The following is an 18526-nucleotide window of genomic DNA, read 5'->3' as shown; positions in this document are numbered from 1 at the left end:
TAGTCAATGGGTTTGTTAATTATTAAATAATTATTTTATGTCAATTGTCAAATAAGTCCTATCGTGGTCTAAATAGCTAGTAAACTAACTAATGTCGCTTAAGCTCTTCGAACTAATTTATTCTTCCTTTTTAGTCTTCAAATTCTAAAATTCATTAGTTCGGCGACCGTGGCGCCACTAGGATACAGATCAAATATGGCGGCGAGTGCCCGCGAAAAAACGAAATTATTTCATTTCGACATGAAACGAAACTCTGCAAATGTCAGTTCAGGGAAGCAATTTAATGCATTTTCATAAATATTTCTGATTACTGAAATTACCCTTTGAATCTCGATCACTTCCAACGAAATTATTCAGCCAATTAACCTCAACTTCCACCCTTGAATCCATCGATCTCACCAAGTCTCGATAAGCACACACGTGTGACGTAACGGATAGCTGTCCGCTTTTTGGGACAAAAAAATGGCTGGCACCTTGGCTGAAGATGAAATTGGACGAAAATGGGACCGATGTTTCGCGGACGCAGTCATCAAATTTGGTGAGCAACATCTCTCATATGTCCTTGATACATCGAAATATTTCTAAAAGTTGTTATTCCCTATATTCATTAATGTTTTGACATTGACTAGGCGGCGGTATTGTCATCGGTTCTGTTGTCTCCCTGCTGTTTTTTAGGAGTGAGTAACAATCTCTGTCCCATTTAGGGTTAATTATAATTCTTGAACCCAGTTAAGTTAATTCAACTATTCATTTCGGTCAATACTCTGCGATTAAACAATTTTCCTTCACATAACCTCAAAATGTGCCTTATCAAAATCATAGTTTATCCTTGAATATAAAAATAGTTCTTTGAAGAGTCGAATAATTCAATGACTAGAACGTCTTGGGAATTAAAATTAATTATTGATTCAACTGAATGACAATTAGAAAATCAAATGACCTTCTGTCCCAATTTCAATTGATAAATAATAAGAGATAAATGCACAGGGCATAATTTAATTACGAACATCTACATATACAATATTTATGCATTTTCTTTACAGAGAGGTGGCCCATTATAACAGGGGCTGGCTTCGGCCTAGGTATGGCCTACTCAAACTGTGAAAACGACATAAACTCGTCAGTAAGCCAATACAAACCGAAAGGACGAAAGTGTGACGACGCCACATGAGACAATTATCCTTATTTTTTAAATAAAACAATTCAAAATCATGATGTTCAGGCAGCAGGCTATAGAAAATTAATTAATTCAATCGTGAAAGCTCTGCCAGTCTAGTTAAATTTGTAACAATTATAAATATCATAAGATCATTGCTGTGAGAATAAAAATCCATACAGTGTACATATATTTATTATTATCACTGTGCTGTAAATTAAGTTGATGAACAATTGAGAATAAAAATTGAATTTATTTCACGCTGTAGTCAGGAATAAACTTAGTTGAGGGAGACATTTGCACTGATGTATCCCTCCTATTCTTTAATTCTTATCGAAATGTTTGACGTGGAGGGCAGTAGCAAAAAGATTTTTGCATTCGAATAATGGAACTCGTCGTGGAGAGACGTTTCCTCGCTCTCGTCATTTTATTCGTCTTAATTAGTCCTTTCGAGTGTTCGAGTAGAGTCAAACGAATCGTGGGGGGAAATCACGCCGCCAAACCCCCAGAGGATGATCCGGTGGTTTTTGTGAATAGAGACGATCGCGACGCAAGAATTTACGGTTCTCGTGATCCTGACAAAGGATTTTACGTCTTCAAAGGGATCAGATTCGGCGAACCGCCTGTTGGGCGCAGTCGATTTCAGGTAATTAGTGTCCCATAGTTAATTGAGATGAATGTTTTTAACGACTGGAGCTGACAATATTACTGTAATCATGACTTAACTATGTGATAGAAATTTTTAGTCAGCAAAAAAAAATGTCAAGAGTTTTTAAATGAGAAATGTCTATTGAACTGTGATACTCAACAAACCAACAAATCAATCAACAACCCGATAATTTATTTAATAGTTAAGATACCACTGGAGAAAAACCCCACGTCTCGTTTGTGATGATTATTTGGAAGATAATTGCAGTTTTATTTTAGGACTCTTTTATCTCTTTTGAAATGGCTTGAACAGTTTTTATTATCATGTTACATCCTGTTAATTAGCTGGCCAATCAGCATGGCAGATAAAAAAATATATTTTTAGTTCAAATGGCCACAGAATTCCTCGGGATCTCTCCAGACAGGGACAGGTTACCAAGCAATGTAAATTACCCAGATAATATATTGTCAGTGTCAATCGTATTAGAGCAAACTACAATGTAGGAGCATCACTACCCCGGGTTGGAATTATAAATCACCCGGGCTGCTCATGCGGAGCAGAATCTCAGGATTTTGACCACATCCTGTGGTACTTTCCCAATTTCCAAAACAACGAAACAAATTGTTAATTAGCCTAGGGAGGTCTGCCTGCACTCCTCTTGCAACTAATTGCCTTGAAATACCTGATCCAGCGACCAAGAGCTGTGCATTTGAACGGCGAGTACAACGCAACGGCCTGGGGTCCACCGTGCCCCCAGCTCCACAAAGGAAAAGTTGTGGGTTCCGAGGATTGCCTATTCCTGAATGTCTTCACCCCAGCACTTCCGGACTCTGGGGACGGCTATCCCGTCCTCATATGGATCCACGGAGGAGGATTTCGCATTGGTGCAGCCTGTCAATACGAGATGAGGAATTTAATCAAGAAACACATGGTCGTTGTCTCCATCCAGTACCGACTCGGGTCGCTAGGATTCCTGAGTACAGGGACTCGAGATTTACCAGGAAATAACGGAATGTTTGACATGACTCTCGCTGTCAATTGGGTGAAGAAATATATTGGATATTTCGGGGGAAATCCGGAGAGAATTGTCGCCTTTGGACAAGGCACTGGGGCTAGTTCCGCCCTGATGCTTTCTCTGTCGTCCTTGACTAAAAGTGAGTCTCTGAAATCTAGCCTTTTTATTAACAAATTTTCCCTCAAAAATTTTGGCATAAATTTTTACGGTGACTTTGAGGAGACGAATGAAATTACGCAATTTAAATTGATAATAGAGCTGTACAATTGTCACATAAATTAATATTCTACCCGATTCCTGATTCGAAAAAATGATAATTCTTATCCTCTAGATCATTTCAGTGGACTGATTGCAATGTCTGGAACTCTTCTATCCAATTTCGTTTTTGATAGAGACCCCATGCAAACGACAAAGTTCATAGCTTCTTCTCATGGATGTCCTAGTGAGAATGTAACCGAGATGGTACGATGTCTTCAGGAATTACCGGTAGAAAAATTAATTTCAGTGGATGCGAAACTATCGCACATTCGAATGGTGGCTGATGGCTTCATTTCGGAGATATCCGCGCTTTTGGCAGCTGGACCTGTGGTGGAAGGAAGGGATGACGAAAGGTACCACGAAAAATCCTCTCGCGGTCCGACTCAGAAAGCTCAATTAATTAATCTAATTAAAGTTCATAAGTTATTATTCATTGGTCTCTGGAGGCCATTATTTTTCAATAATTCACCCCATCCCTTTTTCTTTTTCAAAGGGCACTTCCAAATTTAATGACTGACACACCCGAAAGCGTCTTAAGTCTCGGGAACTTCCCGAAAATTCCTCTTCTGACTGGAGTCGTCAAAGACGAAACTGGAGGATCCATCGCCGGCGGCTACAGGAGCGAAGTTGATAATAAACTGAAGTCAGTCCCAGACTTTTTGACTAGAGAATTGGTTCCATCTCTTCAGAACACAATTCCATTTTTTGGTAACGGCTCAAGGCAGTTCATTCCCAACGCTTTCAGCGAGTACTTGAAGATCCCCGAGGGTGGGAGTCTACGGGAGAGTCTGACGAAAGTTGCCGAAGCCGTCACCGACGCAATATTCAATGCCCCCGCCCTTCTAACCCTCAACTACTGGAGCAAAAAAGCGAATGCTTATTTCTACAGCTTCGATTACAACAGCACACACTCTCACGGAAAGGACTTTTTGGCTGGACTTCCTCTGGTGGACGCCAAGGACCCGTCACTGGGGTCGACAGGCCACGGAGACGATCTGGGATTTATTTTTGGGCAGAATGACATCTTCGGAGAACAACTACCATCGGTACCATTCTCGGAGAAAGACCAGGGAGTCACTGACACCTTCACAGAAGTCATTTCACAGTTTGCTAGGACAGGACAACCTGGGGGGGATGGACCTAATGGAGTTCTTCCGTCATTCTCCAGTAACGATAACTCCTACATCAGTATAACTGATGAGATAAGACTTATGAACAACTTTAGATTGTGCGAAATGAGTTTATGGACTGGAGATGCAGAGAAACTTGTGTCACCGAGTTGTGACGTACTCAGGGTCACGTCTGAAACTGTCAAGAAAATTGGCAAGGAAACTGGGAAAATTGTTGATTTAGTGTCTCCGAGTGTCGATAAAATAAAAAAACCGATTGATGCGCTAGGAAATGTGGGAGGGAAGGTAGTTCCTGGAGGATTTCCGCCTGTAGCTGTTCCAAAAATCCCCAAAGTTCCAAAAATCCCTCTTTTCGGCTATTTTTAGATAAGACCATTCTAAACGTTGTAATCCCCATGAACTTTTGATTTTTCAGTAATAAATTAGAATATAAAACTCATTATTTTAAAAACTAATCTTTTATTTGATCGCAAAACATACTGAGGATAACCTCGTCATCAGACCCATCGTCCTTACTTCCTGATTTAGTTTCACTCTCAATTATACTAATTTCCTTGGAGAGACTGACCTCCTTGATGATCTCAAGAGGTGGATCTGAACTCGTAGAGGTGTTACCCGAGACCCTCTGAGCATCCTTGATCGTGAAGTAGGCGCTCTCTCCTCGATTGCTGTCATAACTGTCCTGGGAGTATCGTTCAGGCACGTCCTGGCGGATTTCCTCGATGGAGGGACTCTTCATAGGACTGTCGTGGCCCTTTCCGCGGGGTGGAATGCAGATATCCTCGACAATTTGAATCTTCCTCTGCTTCTTTGGAGGCTGATGCCGACTGGCGTCAATCACCTCGATATCATTGTCCTGGACCTCATCCCCTATCACTTCAATTTCATCAAAACTATTATCTCGTTTCCTCCCCGTGCCATTCGTCATCACTTCCTCATTTCGCTCCTTATCATGCTCCTGATTTGAAGACTCACCAGTCCCGGACTGGAGATGATCATTTCTGGAATCATTAATTCGCTTCGCAATATCTCGTATTTTGTCAAGAGCATCGGTGTCTTTAAAGGTCCCAATGATGGAATCGACATCCTGAAAGGTGTCTTCGTGATCCTGGAGGGGAGGAAAGTCGAGAGTATCCGCACTGGGGTGGACAATCTTCTCCAGCTCAGCAAGAGCCACTCTAGCTTCATTCATGACCTCTTCATTGTCATCATTGATCGCCAGCTGGAAGATCTGGATGGAAAACTGGGTCGGAGGTGGTGTCAGTGGATTAGGATTCATCTGGATAGCCCTGAGGGCTCTCAATAAATGAAGTCTACACTCGACGTCCGTCGAATAGAGGCTCTGCTCGTCTTTCTCTAGGTAAACATCCAGGAGCAGAGGGACCACAATTTTTTGAAGAGCCCTGTGCATCACTGGCTCCAACGAGACTCCTGAATTATACAAAATATTCTGCAGAGTAACGAGAGCTTCTCTACACAATTCTCCGTTTGTCAGTGGATTCTTCACGACTTTAGGGCCAGATCCAAGAGCTGGACTATCGTACTGGCTGTCCTTGAACTTCTTGAGGGCCTTTTTGGACATATTCTGGGTTTTCTGAATCGTCAAGAGTACCTGCTCCTTCTCTGGGGTCACATCCGTGATGATGTTTGCCAGAATGTCGTCTGCTATCATGTCAATACCCGACAGACTCCCCAAACACTTCAACCACAACGATAAACTCCTGTAGACTCCAATCCTGATGTTCTTGAAGGGCTTGCTGCCACTCATCGTCTTCTCGCTCACCTCATCAACCTTTCCAGTCCACTTTAACGTCTGTCCGTACAGTTGCAGAATCGTCAAAGCAAAAGGCACGAGTTCTCCCCGAAAACCGTTGATAAAGGCATTCAAGACGTTCAATAAGCTCATTTGCATTTTTGGGAGCATTAAATACAGTATTTCTTTCTTGAAAGAGTCGTCGCTCGACAGACTGTCAGGCGTCACTGCCAGTCCTCTGCAGAGAAGCTTTATTATTGTCTTGCAGGAGACTGAATTCTTTCCTGAACACCCACGAAGGGTTGTGGCCAGGTAGACACACAAATTCTGGAATCTTCGTTCGACGTTCTGGTAGTATTCAACGACATTTCCCTGGGAGAGATTCGGCAGGTCCAGGGATCCCCAGGTATCTGTGGTATTGAGCTCAATGACACCAGTGAAGAGCTCATCCAATATGGTATGGAGATTGTGGCTGATGAGGGCTTGTTGATGAGCAATACAAGTGTAATCAGGGAATTCTCCAGGTGGTTTAAATGATCGTTCAGTCGCTTTTGCGAGCAGTGTGAAACAGTTGGCGCCAGCCTGAACCAAGTTTCTGTGCTTGGAATCGATCAGGGGAATAATTAGCTCCTGAATCGTCGACTGGAGGCGTTCACAGGGCTCTCGATAGTGATACAACAGTGTCGCTATTATGTAAAATACCCCACCTGTTTTTTTGTCATCCTCCATGTTGGAGATGGTGGCTATCAGCTGCTTGACATTCTGCATTGAGATCTGCTTCTGCAGCTCGGGAATATCTTTGCAAGATATTACTAATTTTGAGAGGACTTTGCAGGAGATATCGATAGCTTTTGAGGTGTTCTGGGGGTTCTCCAGGACTTGTGCGGCTTTTCCCACCCAGAGAGGTGCATGTTTTGATAAAATTTCTCGCGAACATCTTGGGAGAATTCTCAAAAGAATGGTTAAACCCTCTTGGCGAGTCCCTGATTGATTCAATCGAGAGTTTATGATACTGATGATTGAATTCTGCAAAGTGGTTACCTGGAGACATGTGCCAATGAGTTAGCGGTCCTGTTTATGGAGAGTTTGAGGTTAGAGAGAGGTTAACTTACTTCTTCGCTGGTTAAGGGCACATCAGAACTGACTGAGAGAAGGTTCTCTATGAATTCGATACACTGATCACTGGTTTGGTCCAGTGATTTATATAAATTCAATATTTTGGACATTATTAGGGACTTTGAAGCGGTCGTTCATATGTTTATTGTTTTCACGTGTTTTGAACTAGATGAGGGGGCCACGTGGGTGCGCAACAGTCGCACGAGACCGGCGGACTTGAAAAGAATGGATGAGGTTATGGGAGTAGAATTTGTTCTCTAGCAAAGGTTTTTTTCTGAACATGCAACAAATGGCTAGAAATTTTTTTTGGATGTGTTCTTCTACTCCTTTAGTATTTATTTATTCCGGGAAACAAATGGAAACAAGCAGGCGACTGACACTATTCGACAGAAGCGATATGACCGATACTTTGCGGGTTTTTCTCTTTCATTTCTAACAATTCGATTGGTAGAGTGCTACCTAATGCGTCCGCGCCGATTCGATTTCGAACATGAAAAGCTAGATATTCGCGACTAGTTCAAATCATAGTTTTTATATCCTCAAAGCTACGATTTGAACCTGCTATTCCAATTTTTCATCAAATTATTGGGAACTATTGGACCGATTGAGCTGAAACGATGCATCAAAGTAAAGATTAATGATAACTATCATAGATTGAAAATTCAGATTTTTAGCTACGAACTTTACCCTTTTTTTAAAAAAATTTTATAGCATAAAAAACATCCTCTCTCGCATTTTATAACATTCAAACTAATTTGCAATTGAAATTAGAGATTGGAAAAATCGGTCAAGTACAAGACTTCCATTCGGAAGCAAAAGCAAATTTTCATTCCTTCTATTTTATTTTTTACCAGAATAATGACTGACAGATAATAAACGATAAGACATTGATTATTGAAACGGCTTCAGTGTATGACAGCTGCTTGAATTTTGCAATATAAAATGAGGTTCGTCGAAGACAAAATATGAATTTTACAATGCGTAAAGTCTTATCAGCAGAATATTCTAGTCCGTCTTAGAATATTCGAAGAAGAACAACGTAAGAGTGAAACTGTTGAAACATCGAGCCTTATTTCTTTTACTCACCAACGTTCCGCACTTAAAAATGATAACCAGTACAAAAGATGAAACTAAACTTTATGATGTTGGTGACCCCAACCCGAATCCTAGAGTATTTTGTTCGCAATTTGGGCCGCACTGGCGTTGCAAATAACAATATCAATTGAATCTCACTATCTATGTTTCAATTTATGCACAGGCACGAGCATTCTACGTCTCCACGTTCCTGTCAGGTATATAATGAAGAGCAGTTGCTCCAGGTCGTCAGTTATTTCAAGTCATCGATCTTCCAGAGTCACTTGTGATCGTCAATATTTGTCTACTCAGTAATGAAGACCACCGGAAACTGTATTTTCCTGCTGATTTTCATGGCGACTCTGGTGATGGCACAAGTGAGTTGAATATAATTTTAAAAGTAATAAATTAATCCTAGACATTATTCGATTATTCCTCGCGAATCCCTAATCTGGGTCTTTTTCCGGTACCCTAACTCCTAGACAACCTCCTCCTCATGTTGATAGGCCAACCCCCAGAGGTCACCTCCAATCACTCCCATTGGGTATTTCTCCCTCCATATCCTCATTCCCAAGTAACACCGACTCAAAGTCGTTATTCTTCAAACTTGACTGACCATATGACTTACTATCAGACTAAAATGTTCAATCCCATTATTTTCTCGAATGAAATGCAACATCCAGAGTATTTAATTTAGTCCTCATTTTGAATAATTATTCCGAGAATAATTGAAAGTCCATCATTTCAATCCGCAATCCAACACATCATTGACGTTATGATTTTTTAATTTTTCTCTTTCTTATTGTCCCAGAGGGTTCCTGGTGACTTCCAAGCACCGAGATTCGGCTTTAATGGTATGGATATTAATACCTGGATGAACAAATTTTGCACACATTTCTGCGATCCCTCGATGTCAGTGGCCCTCAGGACATTCTCCCTGTGTTCTATCAAATGTCCCACCACTACAACAACTGAAAAATCATCTACATCCGATACAAAGGCCACAACTCCCCCAGCTTCTAGCTCGACATCATCAGACGTCCCGGTGACCCCTTCAACGACTATGCCGAGTGTTTTACGAGAATCGAACAATGGAGGTACGGTCATTGTTGTCGATAAGTCGACTCCAAAGGCAGCAAGTAAGACTTAAGATTTTTTGACGATTTTTGGAGGCTCGAGGTTCTATTAGATTCTCAGAAGAAAATAAATTTGTAATGTAAATTATCCGAGATTACTTTTTTAACTTTTTAGTTAAACTAGTGCCTGTTAAAGATAACAAGAACTCTGGTTAATGTTTCGTCAGAACCATATGAAAATTTCCATTTTCACTTGACCCTGAATTTCCCAAGAATTTTCACAGAATTTTTCTATGTAATATTTCGAAAGAAATTTAATTGCTAAAATAATTTCCAAAGTTAGTGTTGGAAAAGAAGTGACGAAAAACTGAAAAAACCACATTTTTTAAATTATGAATTTATTAACAATTAACACGTCTATGTGATAAATCAACCCACATGTTGAAAAGTTTGTCATAAATCGATTTCATGTCCGAAACAATGATTCCGAGACTTTAAATAATTGCAGGTACTGAATTATGAACAACGAATGTTTAGACAACCAATAATACTGAAATGTTAATGATTTTTTACTGTCGACTGAGAACATTATAATTTTTCAACTCCAAGTTTCCGTTTTTATTGTGTGAGGGCAACCAAATATGGTCTAACGAGTTCGATTATGGGGTTGTAGATGACATCAGATATCTCCTAGCTCAGAGGGAACCATTTCCCAGGAATCATGAAAAAAATCTATTGTTAATAAAATCGCATTGTGCTATGCTTCTCAGGGTATCAACAATCCCGATCGAAAAGATTCAACAAAGCAAAGTCCCTAATATCCAATATTCCTCTGGCTATATGATCTGCGATATCACAAGCGTTTCAGGTGAATTGTTCACCCATTAAATCGAGCGATTATAATTATGGGAAATTGAGCAAGATTCCTCGCTGGGGGAATATCGTAGTCCGTGTTATGAGTCCCCAGCCAATGCAGATCGAGAATAAAAGCCACCGGATCAAGTGAGATATGAAAAGAAGGCAAAACCCGTGACTATTCGGGACGATATAAACTGGGTCGCTATGCGCAACTTGTTGATGAGGTACCTGAGTGCGAATCCCTTCCAATAGCCGATTTCTTTCCATTTTAGATATTGCTGTATATCACATAAGACTCGGGTGAACTAAATACGAGTCACGAGATCAACCGGTCCATATTTACTGGGGAATAATGTGTCGCGAGTGATTAATATTGCGAATTTTTTTATTTTCTCAGGATGAAAGTTCATGTCGCACTGAAATAACTAATTAAATCATTGATCGAGGGATTGTTTTTTATTATTGAAAGATTATTTAGGACAGCATTGCGTTAATGTAAAGTTGTAGGGAAGTGATGGAAGGATTTATTGTCGATCCAGTAGTTCTTGTTATATAGCAACATTTGAATGAAAACAGAAGGGAAATTGAAAAAATTCGGAATAGAATTGTTCAAAAATGCGATGAAAATTTTAAAAATAAAAAACAAAACACTTCGATTTTTCCCTTCAATTCACTAGGATTTTTTAAACATGAAATTGAGGAAAAGATCGAAATCAAGGGGAATCGTCGGAATTTTTTTTATGCGCCTGGAGAACCCGATTTGTCCTAATGGAGATACATCATCATCGGCGGGATCAGGTGTGTAATTAATAGACTCGTGATCTAATCTTTCATTAGTTAGTGGCTGTAGTCCAGCCGACCCTGATCACACCATTCGTGGCCTGCATTCTGCTTTGTAAAAGATCAACTTTCGCCTGGTCACATGAGCAACACGCAATCATGCTGCATGTCTTCCATCTCTTTCTGAGTAAGTAGTGAAGCCCCGTGTTGGTTTTCACGTGAAAGAATCATATTTCCGTAGCCAGAAAACGAGAGACAAAAGTCTGGGGAACATCTGGAGTAATTAATCGTGCGAATGTTGCTTTTCAATGAGGTGACACTCCTCTGCGAGCGAAAAAAGTCCTGATCGTTAGGATTTTATGAGCTAGCAAAGTATTAGGTGATGACTAGACGGTGGCGTTGGTATTTTTAAAATATGGTTGTTAATCTTCGATAATGACTTTCCTTAATGACTCAATTTAGAGACGAATATTTTGAAAAAAAAAATTGAATTCATTTATTTATTTCTCCAGAATATTTTTCGTTAAATAGTTAGAACAACTAGAATTCTCCAGCATTCGTTACATTTTCCAAGGAAAGATTTTCATACGGGACGGGAAGTAATCGAAATGAAGAGGATAAAAAATGAAGCTTGACCCAGTTGAAATAGATCACCTCCTTCAGAGGCCTTTCCCTTTTTCCTTCCAGATATCTCCATTTTCCTTTTGTTCTCCCCAACTCACAACGAGTCCTTCGAACGATCCACTTCTCCACGCAAAATAACAGCGCACGGCACCGAGATTAATAACAACGAATTAGCGAGAACGTGCGCGATTACAGGCACGCGCGGCACCAGGGGGTATTAGGGATGATTCACACTAGTCGTGGAAGCCGCCAGGTTTTTTGCAAGGAGTGTGCTCTCAATATTTTTAAAATTATGCGCGATAGTCGGAGACATTGAGCATTTTTTTTCGGGCGATTTGAGTATTAAATTATAAGTCGGTCACAGGTACACATTAACAATTGGATCCGGTCTGGACTAGGCTTGAACCAAGACAAGCCAAGCCTGTTCCTAGACTGACGTCATAGCTTGGACCTAGGGTGAGGTCCTCCAGTATAAACTGGGCCTGATCCAACCTAATCTAAAGCGACGCCTGGCGTCAACCAGGTCTTGATAAAAACTGAAAATTAAAATTAACACAAAATGTTAGAATACTGGAATGTGTTGTGTTTACACATTAAAATTCGCATCAAAACCATCAATTGTGGTGCAATATTTTTATTTGAGTTTAAATGAAAAATTAGTAAATATCTTTCAAAAATTGTTATCCAGATCATTTTATTTTATTGTGTCTTCCTTCATTTTTTACTGTACGACACACCAATTTTCATTAACTCATTTTGATTGGTTAACGATGAACCCCGAATATGTCCGATTATTCCCGACACTGGACTCTGCCATGGGACCTGTTGCATCAGCCGTTTGACGTCGACGTCCTCGTCGCTCATTAGACTTTGAATTTGAAAGAAATTTTACTAGACGACATAGTAATTTTTCTCAGACCTGCAGTTTACCCCGAGATTGTAAAGCAGCACAGTAATTTTTATCGGAATTACACTATAAAAATTCACAGATTTTTCTCTCCGTGTCCCCCCGGCTAGGATATGCTATTTATACTATAATTTAAAGGATGATATTAGTCAAGGTTTGGCGCTCAATATATTACGTTCACACTCCATTGAGGTCACGATACAACAGAGAATGCCAAGGTCTCCGAATTACTGGGGCGGTGGTACCGTTTCCGTCGCCTGGGACTTACTGAACAGCCTTGTCCTGCTACGTCCATTCTTCATGAGGACCAACGATATTTTTTCACTGCAAGTAATGTACGATTACTAACGAAGACCGAAAAAAATCATTTTTGAAGCGATAGCTTTTACGCGCCTTCGGAAATTGTTGCGTTAAACGCTTAACGCTTCAGTGGAGGGGGAATCGCGTTGAACGTCTGACGTGTCAGTGGAGGGGGAAGAGCGTTGAAAGTTTAATAGCGTTCAATTGTTAATTTCCACCTCGGTAATTACCAATTAGTCATGAGTCATCATCGATAGAAACCCCTTCTCGAGGAATACGGAGTATGGAATTCCCTTTTTATACGATAATTCCTTCACTTCATCTCGATGTTTACCCTCACGTCATGTCAAATTATGTCTCACGGGTGGTAAACAAACATCAAGTGAATATCAATGAGGGAATCGACTGAATGAGAGAGATAATACGACTGGAAAAAAGATCAATGTGTGACCAGAAGGCGATCATTGCTCTATCAACTATTGTAAATGCATGTATCGATAACTGTATCAAAACTCTCAATTATTTCACATTCTATCGAATGCACTTACACAGGCGATGATGAAACGAGTGCTCGAGGCCACTGAACGAGTTACCTAATAAAAAATAAACCCTGATTATTCCCACCAGTGTTTGTTCTTCTCACGTCCTCAAAATATCAATTATTGAAAATTTATTTCCACTATTTTTTCCGGAATTTTTTGATTTTTTTGCTTCACTTCCTAATGATTAAAATCTTATGATAAAAGGTGGTGGACCGATTTGTTATACTTTTGACACTTAAAATTGTGGAAATTTAATTATCCCCCTCTGGCTACATCAATTGAAAGTGTGTGATTACAAGTCATGTGATAGGATTCGATGAAATTCGGTCAGTGAGATCGTTATTTTGTCGATTATTTTATGCAACTCAACGTCCTGAAATAAATACGAGCATAAACATGATAAAGTTTGTGATTAAAGAGGAATTATACTCGCTGGAGTTTAATTAATTAAATTCTTCTGACGGTTTTGAGAAATTAAAGATCTTCACGTTTTCTGTTCTAATCATCTTAGTTGTAAATAAAATTCATATTCCATTGTTGTATTTGAAAAGTTGGAATAATCATTAATTATTCCAACTTTGTGCAGAAAGGCTGCCAAGTGGTAATCATTAGCTCTAATAGGATTGATAGTAACTATTATTTTTCTCGAAAGTTTCCAGTTCTCATGCCAAGTCTTAGCAGTGTCCCTGTAAGCCACATATCATTATCATTATCATTATCAGCTCTGGAAGCCACATGTAATTAATCACAAAATGTATTACAAAATTTATGGTATTGACAGCAATTTTTATGTGTGAATAAATCTCATTATGGTATTCTAGCATTTTGCACCTCGATTTTAGTGCCCGTCGTGGTAATTTTTCTGTGACTTTTCTCTCCATGTAGCACAACTGCTAAGAAATTGTTGATAACTATTTTCCAAAACCATTCACTGTGAAGAACAGGAAAGCGTGGTTGCTACTCACATTCGTAAAATGCATCTCATGTTCGGTCATTCGCGTGACCTCAACATGACATCAGACTCCTTTCACGGTGAAAGTTATAAATTCTCGTTTCTTGTTAATCGCAGACTGAAAAACCGCGGAACAATGCAGAAATAAAAATAAAAAAAAAAATGTCAAGTTCGTCAGAGGATGCGGTGCGATATCCTGTGATTGACGCGCCCATTACTCGGTGTTTTCAGTTGGACAACACGCGGTGAGTCTGCGGTTTTGATAAATTAATTGCTCCGCAATGAGATGAAATAAATCGCCGCGAATGGAGAAACAATTTCAGATATTTTCCACGATTTCGTTGCTCATGTGCTGCTAAATGAGGTAAAACACGGATTTAATGGACTCTTTACCTCACAACTGAGGTGTTGATTGCTCTAATTACTTTTTTTGCAGCTGTGAGATATTTAGGTGGGGGTAATGTTCGGGAACTTGATGAATCAAACATCCGCGTGATATAATTCTAGCTCGAGTACTCGTGGAAGCTTTTTTTCCGGTAGATGTTGTTCGTTGGCTGTCGATGCGAAGCCGATATTACATGCAATGGGTTTATTATTTCTGGGCTTTTATTCGAGTCACTTTCATCCTGGAACTTTCACTGAGCGTTTAATGCAGAAAACTTTGTAATAATTGGCTGGAAATTAGATACTTCACACTCGGATTTCCGGTATTGGTTGACATTCAGGTTTTTAGCTACAAATTTTACCGTATTTTCTTTATAATTTTGTCGAAGTTGCGAATTTTCCGGCATATCCACACAGACATGGTATAAAAAACACCGTTTTTTCGCGTTTCATAACATTCTAGATAATTTACAACTGAAATTAGAGAAACGAAAAATCGGTCAAATACAAGGTTTCCATTCGGAAGCAAAAACCATAATAATGAAGAGAATAAAAGTCCTGAAATTATTCATCATAAAATTTTCTATCCACAAATCAAGGACATCCTCATCACGTGGCCTCATTTCCTGCTTTTCCATTCATTTTTTCGCGACTCAAACCTTTACTCGTCTCTGTAATCACAAAAGTGGAACGAAAAACCGGAATCTCTCGAAATTTCGCAGTAAAAATAGTGATTTTGTCAGCGTAATCCACGAGATTAGACAACAGATGGGACAACGACGCTCCGCAATCGGAAATATTCATTTATTTTTATTATCGTTCACCTCTAGTGCACGAGAATAAATTTAAAGAAAAAACTGCTGTGTTAGCAACAGACCTTCTGTGTGCATGTGCTGGAAAGCTCGGAATTTCGAAGATAATTTTTGAGAAAATTATGAAAAAATACGGTAAAATTTGCAGCCAAAAATCTCAATCTAAATTTATGGTACCTATCATTAACCGTTACCTCTCCCTTACTTTTTCACTTTTGTAATACACGAAGTATCGATCACATTACTTCTGTCGAATAGCGTCCACCATCGAATCGACAAGTCATCAACAGCATTTTCATCTCCTTAAGACCACATACGAAAATGGTTTGAAACGATTATCATCTCTGAATTATCTGGTTCATAATTGCCCACCTTATAGGTTCATCCTTTCACCGGAAAGATCCACATACACCGAAACTTTTCTCGCAATCGAAGGAAATACTCCCGTTCAATCGATAAAAAAAATCGACGAGCAAAAAAAAATCACTGCAATCGTATGTTGGTTTTTTTTCTGCCGGCATTTATCGCCACATATCATTGGCGCAGATTTCTGCTCGAATTAGTGATTGCCCCTAATTTGAAGCTATTATTATGCAGTCTTTTAGTATTAATGCGACTGCCGGGAATTCCGAATATCTCCCCATGATAAAAAACATTTTGGCTCAATTCATAAAAATTAATGATTTATCACATTTTATTTTTCCTCGTAAACAGGATAAATTATTGCTAAAAAAAATTGGTCGAGCCAGAATTATGTGGAGTGAGTAAATACGAGAGAAAAATTTCATTTATTTGCACAATCTTGGACAGCAATTCGTTTTGCTGCTACTGTGGATAAAATTATATTTTAAATTCTTTTGGTTGAACGTTTTGGTTCACTTTTTGCAGAGTTTCAAAGTACTCGTGAAAAAGTCCAGGTAACATTCATTTTTTCCAGTCATAAAGAAGAAAAAATTAATTGCGAGCTTTTGTTAATTTTGAATAATTTATAAAATGAATAATAAAAATTACAACCGAGATATTCAAAGGGTGCTAATCGTTTTTGGAGATATTTTCGAAACACCAACATTTGTTGATGTTTTAACACATATTATTCTGAACACGAAATATTTAAAATTAAAATTTTCAAACGAAAAAGGAAAGAATTAATCTCATTCATTATTCCTCTCTCTGCTATTCCCACCGATAGAACCAGCTCGATTTAATATTTTAATTGATCGAATGTTTATAATTTTTTTCCTCAACGCAAACCCAATTATGCAATTTACACCTCATTTCGAACAGCAACACACGAAAAACAAACGTTCACCGAAGAAATGAACAAAGGAGATGGTCGGCGATTGCATCAAGGAGTCAGTTTCCACGAGGTCTTTCATCCGCATCAAGAGCCGTGTCGGCTCGATCATGTGATGCTACTTCACTTTTACTTTAGCCGCCTTTACCGCACTCGTGACTCGAACGTGACTCGTCAACGGGGCTTCCTCTTCCCCACCCCGAGTCATACCATTCCCGTCCTCATCGCCTCGTCCAGTAGACTCTCGCACTTCGTCGTGTTTGTGAGTCTTTCACTTTGAAAATTGGAGCGTAGGTGGATCACAGACGGTGGTAACAGATTATCTCGATGAGGTTTCCAACTGATCCGTGTGCAGATGCCCTGAGAACCCGCGGTTGCTTTCTGATGTCCGGAAGAACTTGCGAGAAATGAGGAGCTTGAACGAGGGGGTGGAATTGGTGGAGGGTGGGGTGTGGATGAATTGAAGTAATGAAATTTTCAACTGAACTATTGTAAATATTTTTGTTATATTAATTTTGTTAGTAATTTGTTTGCTTGATGTTGACAAAATGGGGTCACGATTTTTGTTAAGAATGAAAATAAGTTTTTACATCTGAATTAATAATTTTAGATATTCTGTAAATATTTTTTATAGCAATTTAAAAAAAAACAATCGCATTTTCCCAAATTTAAATTGCAGCACTTTTGAATGTTATCATGTTACACATGAAACGTTCAAATGAATGACGTATGATCTTGTAGTGCGATGCTCTCTAGCAATTTTTACTGTGTCATTTTTACTGTGTATCGTATTTTATAAATTATTAAAAATACCTTTCCATGAATAAAAAATCTATTTATGCATTTGCGGTTGAAAATCCTTCAATTTCACTCCAAAGCCCATCGCCCACGCAATTATCCCACGGACTTATGCGCAATTACAACTCCCAATCCTTTCTTTCGCAAAACAAATATGAAACAGAATGCCCACAGTTAATACAAACGGAATTCATTAGTGGCGTAAAGTTAACGGTTCAAATTACTCAGCGACCAAAGAAAAAAATCTGAAAAGAGCATTAGCCACGTTTCACTAATTATCGTAAAATTTAGTTTTACGTAATTTCATGCAACTCGTGTGTGGATGACATAAGTCGACCAACTTCCAAGATTAAGTGCAGGTACCAGGGTGACCTCGAATTTCCAGAGAAAAAAAAAACTGAGAAATGGGAGAGAGGGATGACGAAGAAAGGGAGACTGTCGGGGAATTGTACAGCAACGTCATTGAAAGCGTGTGCCACTTCTTTATGAATTTGTTACTCAATGATTATCGATCACGAGTCCGATCCTTCGGTATATCCTCGTCTATGAAATGGTGAGGTAATCGGCGATGCACACATGTAGTCGAGGTGCATTCAGCGAATGAAAATCATTACGTGGAGATTCATTTTCGTAATCCCAGGAGAGTTTACGTGATTGTGAGCGTAAAAATTCTGTTCAAAAGTATAAAATTGTGATGAATTTCTAGCAAATTTGGCTGACTCATCGGCCATTTGGCGTCAATCTCCTCGTCGCTCATTAGAATTAATTTTTACGAGGCTAATGCAGAAGTTTCCTGAGTCCATAAGGAAATTTTACTAAACAACAGTAATTTTTCTTAGGTCCGCATTTTGTGCCGAGATTGTAAGACAGCGCAGTATTTTTTATCGGAATCGTACTACAAAAATCCACAGATTTATCTCTCCATTTCGGAAGCACTAGTCCCCGAAAAATCGCAAACATCGAAAACAATTCGAGACAATCTCTCCTGGCGAAAGGAAAGTCACCCGACCAATGCCAAACAAAAATGAAGTCACAGGCAGAACAGTCC

At 39.3% G+C, this 18526-nt stretch overlaps 3 protein-coding genes and 1 long non-coding RNA gene across 7 annotated transcripts; 3 read left to right on the top strand and 1 right to left on the bottom strand.

The window, feature by feature from the left end:
- The first annotated feature begins 383 nt into the window (after nucleotides 1-383).
- On the top strand, nucleotides 384-1342 carry LOC135161524 (MICOS complex subunit MIC10-like). Its single transcript, XM_064119193.1, has 3 exons — nucleotides 384-538; nucleotides 630-677; nucleotides 1044-1342. The coding sequence occupies exons 1-3, from the start codon at nucleotides 463-465 to the stop codon at nucleotides 1169-1171; spliced, it is 252 nt and encodes an 83-aa protein (XP_063975263.1). The 5' UTR covers nucleotides 384-462; the 3' UTR covers nucleotides 1172-1342.
- A 183-nt stretch (nucleotides 1343-1525) lies between these two features.
- On the top strand, nucleotides 1526-4659 carry LOC135161518 (pyrethroid hydrolase Ces2a-like). The gene is made up of 4 exons (XM_064119167.1): nucleotides 1526-1802; nucleotides 2497-2959; nucleotides 3152-3431; nucleotides 3572-4659. The coding sequence occupies exons 1-4, from the start codon at nucleotides 1542-1544 to the stop codon at nucleotides 4572-4574; spliced, it is 2007 nt and encodes a 668-aa protein (XP_063975237.1). The 5' UTR covers nucleotides 1526-1541; the 3' UTR covers nucleotides 4575-4659.
- LOC135161517 (proline-, glutamic acid- and leucine-rich protein 1-like) lies at nucleotides 4648-8158 on the bottom strand. The gene is made up of 2 exons (XM_064119166.1): nucleotides 7074-8158; nucleotides 4648-7002 (listed from the first exon to the last, which is right to left on the bottom strand). Exons 1-2 carry the CDS (start codon nucleotides 7185-7187, stop codon nucleotides 4660-4662), a joined length of 2457 nt encoding a protein of 818 aa, XP_063975236.1. The 5' UTR covers nucleotides 7188-8158; the 3' UTR covers nucleotides 4648-4659.
- Nucleotides 8096-9375, top strand: LOC135161526 (uncharacterized). Of its 4 annotated transcripts, none has more exons than XR_010298788.1 (3): nucleotides 8096-8221; nucleotides 8336-8528; nucleotides 8963-9375. It is a non-coding gene; the product is annotated as an uncharacterized LOC135161526 (long non-coding RNA). The 4 variants fall into 4 exon arrangements; XR_010298789.1 differs by having other exon boundaries at nucleotides 8099-8116; XR_010298787.1 differs by having other exon boundaries at nucleotides 8107-8248.
- The last annotated feature ends 9151 nt before the right edge of the window (nucleotides 9376-18526 follow it).

This window comes from Diachasmimorpha longicaudata, chromosome 4 (assembly GCF_034640455.1).
Source record: "Diachasmimorpha longicaudata isolate KC_UGA_2023 chromosome 4, iyDiaLong2, whole genome shotgun sequence".
Lineage (NCBI taxonomy): Eukaryota > Metazoa > Arthropoda > Insecta > Hymenoptera > Braconidae > Diachasmimorpha > Diachasmimorpha longicaudata.
The sequence above is the reverse complement of the archived record's forward strand: the minus strand, read 5'-3'. Positions and strand labels throughout refer to the sequence as shown.

Bases quoted from the DNA above. Each gene is read 5' to 3' on its own strand.
- LOC135161524 (XM_064119193.1), top strand. From the start codon at position 463: ATGGCTGGCACCTTGGCTGAAGATGAAATTGGACGAAAATGGGACCGA. The intron at 539-629 runs GTGAGCAACATC...GACATTGACTAG, and splicing joins GGACGCAGTCATCAAATTTG to GCGGCGGTATTGTCATCGGT. The intron at 678-1,043 runs GTGAGTAACAAT...TTTTCTTTACAG, and splicing joins CTCCCTGCTGTTTTTTAGGA to AGAGGTGGCCCATTATAACA.
- LOC135161518 (XM_064119167.1), top strand. From the start codon at position 1,542: ATGGAACTCGTCGTGGAGAGACGTTTCCTCGCTCTCGTCATTTTATTC. The intron at 1,803-2,496 runs GTAATTAGTGTC...TACCTGATCCAG, and splicing joins TTGGGCGCAGTCGATTTCAG to CGACCAAGAGCTGTGCATTT. The intron at 3,432-3,571 runs GTACCACGAAAA...TCTTTTTCAAAG, and splicing joins GAAGGAAGGGATGACGAAAG to GGCACTTCCAAATTTAATGA.
- LOC135161517 (XM_064119166.1), bottom strand. From the start codon at position 7,187: ATGTCCAAAATATTGAATTTATATAAATCACTGGACCAAACCAGTGAT. The intron at 7,003-7,073 runs GTAAGTTAACCT...ACATGTCTCCAG, and splicing joins TGCCCTTAACCAGCGAAGAA to GTAACCACTTTGCAGAATTC.